The 12,263-nt window shown below is 43.3% G+C and overlaps 1 protein-coding gene across 2 annotated transcripts in view; it reads right to left on the bottom strand.

Annotated features, from left to right (window-relative positions):
• EHD3 (EH domain containing 3) overlaps positions 1 to 12,263 on the bottom strand; it is a 107,432-nt gene that overhangs the window by 61,861 nt on the left and 33,308 nt on the right. For both annotated transcript variants that reach the window (XM_073628288.1, XM_073628289.1), the window contains exon 3: positions 4,678 to 4,775. In XM_073628288.1, the coding sequence (XP_073484389.1) occupies positions 4,678 to 4,775 (98 nt within the window). The remainder of the gene's footprint in view (positions 1 to 4,677; positions 4,776 to 12,263) is intronic.

The following is a 12,263-nucleotide window of genomic DNA, read 5'->3' as shown; positions in this document are numbered from 1 at the left end:
GCGGCCAAAAAGCGCAGTTTAAACAGCGCTAAAGCACCGCTAAAACAAGCGGCGCTTTAGTGCCAACCCACGGGCAGCCCCAAAGTGAAAGGGGTCTAAGAGTGATGGATTTGAAAGCCGTGTCCCAGTACTATTCTCTCATGACCACCCCTCCCTCTTTCCCTCTCCATTTATTTTAAATACATTTAATTTAAAAGAAATTTAATATATTGCAGCTTAGCAGTCCTTAGATGTGATGGTTGGATGTGAATAATGCCTGTTAATGCCGCCAGAAATCCAGTGTCCTTGTAATTTTTGTACACTGAAATTTTAAACAAAGTTATAAGCTCTGCCAGTTGTCTTATGTGCACTACAGAACACTGCCTCAATATGGAATGGTGATGAGGAAAGAAGGTGTTTGTAGTCCAAACTAAAAGAGCAGCTTAAGGTGAGAACGCTGCACCTCCAAAGATACCACCATCCAGCACTCTGCAGGAAGCCTAGCCTGTACATGTAATGGAAACATTTTCTTCCCCTCTCCACATTTGATTTTAATCTTTGTTGTTGAGAAGTGATAATGAAATTCCTCTTCTTGGGGAGTACAAGGCACTTGGGTATATATAACAATGGTGATACAGCATATCTTCTCAATGGAACAGTTTGCTTAATTAAGATCCAAAAAGGACATTTTATATATATATATATATATATATATATATATATATATATATATATATATATATATATATATATATATATATATATATATATATATATATATGTATATATATGTATATATATATATATATATATATATATATATATATATATATATATATCCGTCCCTCTCCACAAAACTAAAAACTACTGGGCGATATCTTGAGATTAGTCTCTCTTTTATGTAACCAGAATTGTACTTGAGTCTGTTCTTTTGAATTCATTACTGTGTCTTCTATATGTTTATAAATGAGGGCTGCAACTAACGACTATTTTCATAATCGATTAGTTGGCCGATTATTTTTTTGAGTAATCGATTGATCGGATAATAACAACCTTAAAAAAAGTGTGGTGTATAATTTTAATATGTAAAGTTTAAAAAAAAGGCAATTTATTCTTAAATATCTATATGCAGTGGTAAATATAAATAACTAACTATATGATTAGGGAGCAAAATCTCTAATCCACTCTGAGAATAACAGACAGAAGAGATATACTGTATATACTATAATGCCGTGTACACACGGTCGGAATTTCCGAAAGAAAAAGTCAGACGGGAGCTTTTGGTCGGATAATCCAACCGTGTGTGTGCCCCATTGGACTTTTTCTGTCGGCATTTCCGAGAGAACATGCTCTAAATTTTTCCGGCGGAAATGCCGATGGAGCTTGTCCCGTCGGCAAGTCCGAGCCTGTGTATGCGGCATTAGAGGTTGAATCTGGTAAATATCATCAGACTCAGAGATCACTGCAGATTATTTAGACCCCTTTTACACTGGGGCGCATGTAATGTGCCCTGCTCCCACATAATGTGCCCTGCTCCCACATAATGTGCCCTGCTCCCACATAATGTGCCCTGCCTCCTTGTAATGTGCCATGTTCCCATGTGCCCTGCCCTCATGTAATATGCCCTGCCTCCTTGAAATGAGCGCCCTGCTCCCATGTAATGTGCCCTACCCTCATGTAATGTGCCCTGCTCCCACGTATTGTGGCTTGCCTCCATGTAAAAGTTTACTTAAAATGTAATTGTAATGCCTTCTGTTACCTATTTATTTTATTTATTTTATTTATTTTATTTATTTCAGGTACTTATATAGCGCCGTCAATTTACGCAGCGCTTTACATATACATTGTACATTCACATCAGTCCCTACCCTCAAGGAGCTTACAATCTAAGGTCCCTAACTCACATACTAGGGACAATTTAGACAGGATCCAATTAACCTACAGCATGTCTTTGGAGTGTGGGAGGAAACCGGAGTACCCGGAGGAAACCCACGCAGACACAGGAAGAACATGCTAACTCCAGGCAGGTAGTGACCTCCAGTCTATCAGCCTCCACCTTTTCTAGGTTCAGATGCGGATCTTCCCTGCACAGTCTTTAAAGTAATTTTTTTTTTTAAAACAAACAAACATGTTATACTTATCTGCTCTGTGTAATGGTTTTGCACAGAGCAGCCCCGATTCTTCTGTTCTGGGGTCCCCCACTGATGCTTTTGGTTCCTCCTGCCTTCAGAGTACCCCAATAGCAAGCTGCAAATTATAGTATAGCGTTCCTCTATAGCACGGTAAAAAAAACATCTGCCTTTAGACCCACTCGCTTCCTGCCCAGGACTACATGTTCCATGAGGCATTGCTCACACATTCACATCCACAAGTTCTCAGGCACTTACTGACATGTATGGATGATGTACTGAGCTCCATGTGTGCTGCACTGTATTTCCTGATATGTAAACAAATAATGCATTCTGTATGCAGGCCAACTAATTGGCTGGCCGATTAATCGATTATGAAAATAGTTGACAACTATTTTCATAATCGATTAGTTGTCGATTAATCGATAAGTTGTTTCAGCCCTATAAAATATAAATAAAGATGAAAAAAAATTAAAAAAAAGAAACTTTTTTTAAAAAAATGATTATTATTATTAAACCTTTAACACCTTGATAAGTTTAGGCACATTAAAAGGGAACTCCAACCAAACATTTTATTGGTTTTGGAAAGAGTCAGGTCTTTATTGCTGTCTGTGTCCCTATGGGGTAGATTTCTTTTTCCTTTCTGTGACATGGGAGACAGGGAGCATAAATCCTCCCAATGAGAGGAGAATCCCCAACTCTGATCCCCCCTCTGTTCTCTTCCGGTGATAATTATAACAAGTTAGAGTATTACACTTGCAGACAATGTAAAAACCTGAATCTGAGCAGGTATCCTCTTTTTGCAGTCTCTGTGGTCGCGCTGTAGTAGTCTTAGATGTTTTACAAGATTTAAAGGGCTAGAGCAACACATTTCATTTGTAAAATAAATGATTCCTCAACAGCACTTTAACCCCTTCCTGCCCACCCCCAGCATCCCTTTAACAGGGTCTTTACACTTGGTGGGTGGGAAGGACTGGCCGATGATGTGACCACTGTGATTGGCTGTCCCACCAATGACAGCTCGCTCACTGTGCTGGGAGTGTGCAATAAGCGCACTTTTAGAACAGAAACCTCGGACACATATTTGCGGCATGTGGCCTGTAAAGTCCATCCTCATTGATGCCATACATATTGGTTATGTGGGCAGCAACAGATTAAGATTAGGAATGATCAACTGCAGCAGAAAAGGCTGCTGAGCATCATGACGGGATTTGTGATCCAGAACTGCTGACACTATACTCCTGCCTGTTCACTGTGATAATGTATTCTTCCATTATGTACAGCGTGTTTTGCTTAGGCTGGCCATAGACAGATCGAAATTTGGGCGGTTCAGCTGGCACTGGCTGAATTTTTATCCATGTGTGGCCATCTCTGCTTGACAGAAGTTGATCGTTTGACTGACCTCTGTTGAAGGGACACTCTGGAAAACATTTGTCGATCAGCTGCTGGTCAGTGTATTCTAAGTCCCGCTGTCAAAATACATTGTCGCAGCACAGGAGGGGCTTCCGCCATACACCTCATTTGTGTAGATGGAGGGATCTATGGCCAGCCATCTATGGCTAGTTTTTTGTTCTGCTATGTTATCTAATTACAGGATATTTTGTTGCCTTTACTGAGCAGAGGGGTAAAGTTTCAGATAACATTTTCCCCAATTTTGTAGGGCTGTGGAAATTAACGATTAATTCCTCGATTAATTGTTAATTTTTTTGATCAATCAAAATTTTTTGGATCGGTAGGCTGCCTGCCGTGGGGGTGCTTTGGGCCACGCTGTGGCTGCAGTGCAGCGCTCCGCTCCCTCCTCCTCCTCCTTCACTATATGTCATACATAGACGCAGTGTTCTGTCTATCACACGAGCTGATCTAGGAGGAGGGCGGGACTTTTCTCACAGTGCGGCCAAAGTTTTCACAATCAGCTCTGAGACACACAGCGGGAGATGCCCGCAGACTGTGTAATCCAGGCACAGACACTGACTACAGTGAGGCTGCGATTATGGGCACGGTGAGGCTGCCATTATAGGTACGGCATTGCTGCGATTATGGGCACAGTGAGAAAGCATTATGGGCACAGCGAGGCTGCGATTATGGGCACAGTGAAACAGCATTATGGGCACGGTGAGGCTGCGATTATGGGCACGGTGAGACTGCATTATGAGAACGGTGATTCTGAGATTATGGGCACAGTGAGGCTGAGTTTATGACGTGTGACGTCCTAGCCACGCCCTGCTATGTCCGGCTTTGGCCGTTGTCATAACAACAGTGCTAAATCAGCTAAAAGTAATTGGATCTGTATGTGCGTTATAATTAATCAAAATTAGTCGATTAATCAATTTAAAAAAAATCGATTAATCGAACACGAAAATTTTAATCAGTAACGGCAATTTTGTATAGTGAGGTGTCACATGTAATACAGATCTGAATTATTGAAGTGCTCTTTATTAGTATAAAACAAAAGCCCTACAGAATATCAATACGTAATGACAATGAATCTGGACATAATTTTATGGTAAACTTCGCTAAAAGAAAGTCGGAGTCTGAGAAGTGCAGTGACAGCAGAAAGAGAGAGTCTCACCTCGACTGATCCTTTGCTTCTCCCCAGACAGGATCCCCGGAGTGTCAATCACACTAATACTCTCCAGAACAGGATTCGGCAACTGTGCACAGACAAACCTGCACAATAGAAAAAGGATATAAACCATGAACATTGCTAATATACAGATGGATGTATGAACACTACATAAGAAAGGAGCCTCCCAGCACTAATCTGACCTCCTAGGGGGGCTCTACTCCTTCCTCCATTTCCCCTTTTCCAAAATAATCTGCACTGCTGGAAGACTCTGTCCCTTCCTCCTAACTCTTCTATTTATTATTTTTTATTTCAGGTACTTATATAGCGCCATCAATTTACGCAGCGCTTTACATATACATTCACATCAGTCCCTACCCTCAAGGAGCTTACACTCTAAGGTCCCTATCACCCATTCATATACTAGAGCCAATTTAGACAGAAGCCAATTAACCTACCAGCATGTCTTTGGAGTGTGGGAGGAAACCGGAGTACCCGGAGGATCCCACGCCGGCACAGGGAGAACATGCAAACTCCAGGCAGGTAGTGTCGTGGTTGGGATTTGAACCAGCAACCCTTCTTACTGCTAGGCGAGAATGCTACCCAATACACCACTGTGCTCTTCTCTCCTGAAATGCTCTGCATTGCTCTGAAGGACTCTACTCCTTCTATTCATCTCTACTCTCCTGAAATACTCTGCACTGCTGGAGTAATATGTCCCTTCCTCTATCCAACTCTCTACTCTTGAAATACTCTGCACTGCTGGAGTAATATGTTCCTTCCTCTATCCAACTCTCTACTCTTGAAATACTCTGCACTGCTGGAGTACTCTGCTCCTTTCTCTTTCTCTCCTTTTCCAAAATACTCTGCTATGCTGGAAGACTCAGTCCCTTCCTCTAACTCTTCTCTCCTGAAATGCTCTGCATTGATGAAGGACTCTACTCCTTCCTCTATCTAACTCTCCTCTCTTGAAATGCTCTGCACTGCTGGAAGACTCTGTCCCTTCCGCTATCCAACTCTCCTCTCCTGAAATACTCTGCACTGCTGGGGGATTCTGCCCCTTCCCCTATCTAACTTTCCTCTTCTAAAATTCTCTGAACTGCTAGGATACTCTGCTCCTTTCCCTTTCTAAAGCTGGCCAGCGGGTCCAATGAAATAAACAGACTTTCTTTTACTTTCCAAGGCTCTGATGAAGAGGGAACACCTCGAAACGTGTTAGCCTACTTTGATCATTTGTCCTTGTATGGGCATAACTAATTTTTAATGAATAACTTGTAACCAAGTTTGTATGAATTCGTAGTCATTTCTTTGTACTCATCTATTTTGTTTATGAATAAACTATATCACTTTGATTCATGCGTTAGATCACCCACCTTCCATCTCCTCATTTCCACTCAGCCTCTTTCGGACCACCCCTGGTCAGTTTAGGCAGCGGGACACGCATGATCCTATACTATTTACCATTCGAAATTACTACTATTTCACATTAACCACTTACCGACCACCGTACGACGATGTACGTCCAAATTTTGAAGGGGTATATCGTTGTTATGGCAGCAGCTAGCTGCCATAACCCCGGTATCCCCGTTTTCGTGCGGCGGCCGGCTTTCAGATAAAAGTGGTCCCTGCGGCGGATTCGCCGCAAGATCACTTTTATCGGTGGCGGGGGAGGGCCCCCCACCGCGATCCGGTGCCCTCCGCCGCTTACCGGAGCCATCGGTAGTGGCGGAGGCGATCGCGTCCTTCCCTGTGGTGTGCCTGGAGACAAGTGAGGCTAAGATGGCGCCCACTCATCTCCATGACACTGCTGGGCGGAAGCGACGTCAAATTGTCACTTCCGTCCACGCCTCTTAAAGGCATATTTTTTTTCAATGTCATTTTTTTAAATTACTTTTTTTTTTTTTGCATTTTAGTGTTAATATGAGATCTGAGGTCTTTTTGACCCCAGATCTCATATTTAAGAGGTCCTGTCATGCTTTTTTCTATTACAAGGGATGTTTACATTCCTTGTAATAGGAATAAAAGTGACACAATTTTTTTTTTTTAAACCGTGTAAAAATAAATAAAATAATGTAAAATAAATAATAAAAAAAATGTTCTTAAAAAAACCCCCGTCCCAACAAACTCAAGTGCAGAAGTGAATGCATACGCGAGTAGCGCCCGCATATGAAAACGGTGGTCAAACCACACATGTGAGGTATCGCCGCGACCGGTAGAGCGAGAGCAATAATTCTAGCCCTAGACCTCTTCTGTACCGCAAAATATGCAACCTGTAGAATTTTTTAAACATCGCCTATGGAGATTTTTGAGGGTAAAAGTTTGACGCCATTCCACGAGCGGGCGCAATTTTGAAGTGTGCCATGTTGGGTATATATATAGAGGAATCAATCTCTCCATTTTCCTCCTGCAGCCTCTGAATGCCCGCTTCTCCTCCTCTCCCTCCTGCAGGCATTCAGTAGCTGCAGGAGGAAAATGGAAAGATCAATTCTTCTATATGCAGCTTCCCCGCCACTCCTCCTATCCAGCTGCACAAGGGGCTGCACGGGCACTCCCTTTTTCTCCGGTCTGGCAGGTACCAGGCGATGGGGTCTATAGCAGCTCCTTGCTCTTCACGCTCATGGGGCAGCTGGGTAGTTTCTACCCTCCGGCCTCGACTGCTGAACTTAATAGGCGGCTGGCCGGGTGAGAGGCATGGGCTCAAGGAGCAGCCCAGCTACTGCAGCTACCGGCTGGCCCACTAGGCAAATGCCAGGTGTGCCCTATGGCCAATCCAGGCCTGCTCTGCCCTGCTGGGGGACTCTACTCCTTCCTCTATCTAACTCTCCTCTCTTGAAATACTCTGCACTGCTGGAGGACTCTGATCCTTCCTTTATCCAAATCTCCTCTCCTGAAATACTCTGCTCCTTCCCCTATATAACTCTCCTCTCCTGAAATACTCTGCATTGTTAGGTCTCTTGAACTATTACTTGTCATCAATAATTTGGAGAACAGTTTGAATATAAAGCTCTACAGAGCTCCTATGTTCTGGTATAACACTAGCTGATTGCTGATCTTATCAAATTGAGTTTTGTTTCACATACTGTAAGTTGGACATAAGCGGGCGAGTTTTAGCATAGAGGAACGTGTCGGAATAAACATACTCTGCAAACACGGCTTTGTTTTCACAGAGCCGCTGTGTTTGTGGAACATATTCGCCATGCAGAGTTTGTTCCAAGTATGAAATTATAAACTGACAGAAAATCTGGAACCCGATCAAGCTTGGCCTGTAACCCTCTGTGAGACGAGGCTTCGGCTTCACAATAATAAAAGATTTAACAGCAGACTCCAACATGGTTCTCACTTAAAGGCATAGTCCACATTTCATCCTACAATACATATTTTAGAGTAGAACTCAAAGCATGGCCACATACATCATCGACCTACACCCAAGCAGCATCCCCTTTACTTGAATTTTGGGGTAACTTTTTATTGCAGGTGCTTGTTGTTTACCTTCAGCTGGGATGTGTGTGGCTCCGCCCCATCGCTTCCATCTGACAGCCAACAGTGTGCTTGTCAGATTTCCTCAACCCCAGCTGCTACCCACCGTTTACATGTTACATGCAGTTTGATGAATTTTTTTGTGCCAAAGCTGAATTAAACCTACCTTCACTCCAACAGTCCGATCCTGGGTCGCCACCAACATCCTCTGCTGTATGGCGGTCTTCGGGCATCTTCATTGGCTAGCGTGGGATGAGGTCACTTCTGTGCATGCATAGGAGTCAGTAATCCCTGCACACAGAGACTGGACCGGCAGTGTAAGCGGAGCTGTACATGCATGTGCAATTCCGTTTATATGCTGGAGAAGACTGCGAGCAGCCAGGTAGGTATATCTTATTGCAGAAGAGACTTTGCGGGTCTCTTTTGCAATAAAGAGCTTACCAGCTCACTGTGATAGCAGGACTTTAGATCTGCATTAAACTATGTCAACGCACAAAGAAAAAACACATGACACATGACAACGCATCTGTCTAAGGCTCCATTCACACTTGTGCGACTTGTCATGCAACAAGTTGGACATCAAAGTTGCATGACGAGTCGTTTCCCATGTTTTCCAATGATACCCATTCACATATGCGCGACTAAGCCCCCCGTTCACATTGGAGCGACTAGTCATGTGAACTGACAGGTCAAATCGCACCACAAGTCGCATCCTATTGCCAGGAATTGCACTGTTAAAATTGGTGTGACACCGACTTTGCGGTGCCGCACTGATTTGAAAAAGTAGTACACGCACTACTTTTGCCGATTTTGGGTGCGACTTGAATAGACATCTGGGCATGAAGTCACACAGATAGCTTCCACGTCGCACCCGAGATGCAGCTTTGAAATCGTGCAATTTCAGATGAAGTTGCACCATTTCAAAGCCGCAGTCAATGTGAAGGGGGAGGGGGGGGGAGTTAAAGTTGCAGCTACTTCAAAGTAGTTAATGCACTACTTTGGTCCGACTTTCATGCAACTTGAGGGCCGTAGACTCCAATGTTAACCCTCAGAAGTTGCATGAAAGTCATACCTGAATGGTATACAATGTAACTTGTGTGCAACATTATCACTGGTCAAAGCCAAAGTCGTATCCATGTTGCACCCATACAAAGTTGTACCCGCCAAAGACGGCACAAATTCAAAGTCGTACAAGTGTTAAAGGAGCCTTACACTACAAAAAATGCACCTCTATGCACACACATGCATCTAAATGGGCTACATTCACACTTGTATGACTCCAAAGTTGAGCCAACTTTGGAGTGCAACTTTGGATGGGTGCAACTGTGATACAACCTTGGCTTTGACCAGTGATAATGGACAACTTTTGCACACAAGTTGCATTGTATAACATTCGGGCACTTCTTTCATGCAACTTTTGAGGGTTAACATTGAATTCTATGGCCCTCAAGTTGCATGAAAGTCGCACCAAAGTCGTGCATGAACTACTTTGAAGTTGCTGCAACTTTAAGTCACGCATATATGAATGGTTATCATTGGAAAACATGGAGAACAACTTGTCATGCAACTTTGATGTCCAAAGTTGCATGACAAGTCGCACAAGTATAAATGGAGCCTAAGGAAATGTATAATTCTGATAATATCTGCACTAATCCTGCCCGCCCACTCAGTTCAATTAGAGCTTACAGGACAAATATTCCTGCTATGTAAGATGGAGATTGGCTGAGCATTAGTCATCTCTGAACCTGACCTCACACGTCCCTGTCCAATAATCAGAACGTAGCTGTAAAAATTCACACCATACCCACCGAGGAAGACCCAACCCTGAGTCTTCTCTACAGTCCGTACAGCTCTGGTGACCTAAGGCTGGCCATAGATGGATCCAAATTCCTTCCATCAGCAACTGCAGTGCTGATCAGTATATTCTGGCAGTGGAGTCCCGCTGTCAGAATACAATAACAGTGCAGAGGATATCTCCATCAACTTTTCTTTGTGTGGATTAAAAAAATCTGTTATTTTTAATAGCTCACTGATTGAAAAAAAAATTAATTATCCATCTATGGCCAGCCTTAATAGGATGTTCAACTGAAGTGTATGTAAACCCTAACAGTAAACTTCTTTTATTGTTTCCCCTTTGGTGCAAAAAATACTTGATTCTGCCAGAAACCCAGTGAGCTGATAACTTCCTGTGCTCTCTGTCTGCACTGACTGCTGTCAATTACATTGCTCCCAGCTATCTTTAAAAGATATAGTTACATAGTTACACAGTAGGTGAGTTTGAAAAAAGACAGAAGTCCATCAAGTCCAACCCATGTGTGTGATTATATGTCAGTATTACCTTGTATATCCCTGTATGTTGTGGTTGTTCGGGTGCTTATCTAATAGTTTCTTGAAACTATAGATGCTCCCCGCTGAGACCACCGCCTGTGGAAGGGAATTCCACATCCTTGCCACTCATACAGTAAAGAACCCTCTACGTAGATTATGGTTAAACCTCTTTTCTTCTAATTTTAATGAGTGGCCACGTGTCTTGTTAAACTCCCTTCCGCGAAAAAAGTTTTATCCCTGTTGTGGTATTTGTATATTGAAATCATATCCCCTCTCAAGCGTCTCTTCTCCAGAGAGAATAAGTTCAGTGCTCGCAACCTTCCTCATAACTAAGATCCTCCAGACCCTTTATTAGCTTTGTTGCCCTTCTTTGAACTCGCTCCATTTCCAGTACATCCTTCCTGAGGACTGGTGCCCAGAACTGGACAGCATACTCCAGGTGAGGCCGGACCAGAGTCTTGTAGAGCGGGAGCATTATCGTTCTATCTCTGGAATGAATCCCCTTTTTATTGCATGCCAATGTTCTGTTTGCTTTGTTAGCAGCAGATTGGCATTGCATGCCATTGCTGAGCCTATCATCTACTAGGACCCCCAGGTCCTTTTCCATCCTAGATTCCCCCAGAGGTTCTCCCCCCCAGTGAGTAGATTGCATTCATATTTTTGCAACCCAAATGCATTATTTTAAATTTTTCTACATTGAACCTCATTTGCCATGTAGTTGCCCACCCCATTAATTTGTTCAGATCTTCTTGCAAGGTTTCCACATCCTGCAGAGAACTTTTTGCCCTGCTTAGCTTAGTATCGTCTGCAAATACAGAGATTGAACTGTGTACCCCATCCTCCAGTTTGTTTACGAATAAATTAAACAGGATTGGTCCCAGCACAGAACCCTGGGGGACCCCACTACCCACCCCTGACCATTCTGAGTACTCCCCATTTATCACCACCCTCTGAACTCGCCCTTGTAGCCAGTTTTCAATCCATGTACTCACCCTATGGTCCATGCCAACTACCCTTATTTTGTACAGTAAACGTTCACTATTAGTCCCTCTTTTTTTCATTTTTGGTGATAATATCCACATATGACCATCACGATTGGGGGGAGATCTTCATTGGATCCTTTTGCCATTTATGGCCAGTGTTCTAGCCTGAACGACCCCTGGACTGAAAAGCTAGGGGTCCATTCTTTTCGGTGAGTGGGGGCACAGGAGGGGTGTGTGGTGCACCTTGATGTTTGGAGCACAACTGCACTTTATTTTTTTCACTCATTAATTTAATTGTTTATATTATTGCAAGCACTGTAATTATATATACTTTTTATAAATACCTATATTGGCCAGCAAGGTACTCTCACTGCATTGGGGGCAAGCGGGTAGGGTCAGAGGACAATAGTGTTTTTCAACCTTTTTTCAGTCAAGGCACCCTTTAGAATTGTGAACAATCCCGTGGCACACTAGTTTGAGGGCTTGTTCACAGCAGGAGGTGCGTCTGAGTGCCCACACATTTTTTTGTGTGTTCCCATGCGTCCTGTTTTTTGTAATGGGCTGCTCTATGTGCATGTAACGCACAAAAAAGGTACACGCATTACCGCACTGCACCTGGTGTGAACAAGCCCTGAAATGTAGTCTGTGAGGCAAAGTTCAGTGGTCTGTAGGTTGTAAACCCACTGCAAAATCCCCCCATTTAGCACAAATCCCCACCTCCAAAATCCCTGCTTATACCACTCATCCTCCCTTTCAAAATCCCTCTCCTAGCACAAATTGCCCTCTTAAAAATCCCCTCTCCTA

The sequence above is a fragment of the Aquarana catesbeiana genome, linkage group LG04, assembly GCF_042186555.1.
Source record: "Aquarana catesbeiana isolate 2022-GZ linkage group LG04, ASM4218655v1, whole genome shotgun sequence".
In the NCBI taxonomy this organism is placed as follows: domain Eukaryota; kingdom Metazoa; phylum Chordata; class Amphibia; order Anura; family Ranidae; genus Aquarana; species Aquarana catesbeiana.
The sequence above is the reverse complement of the archived record's forward strand: the minus strand, read 5'-3'. Positions and strand labels throughout refer to the sequence as shown.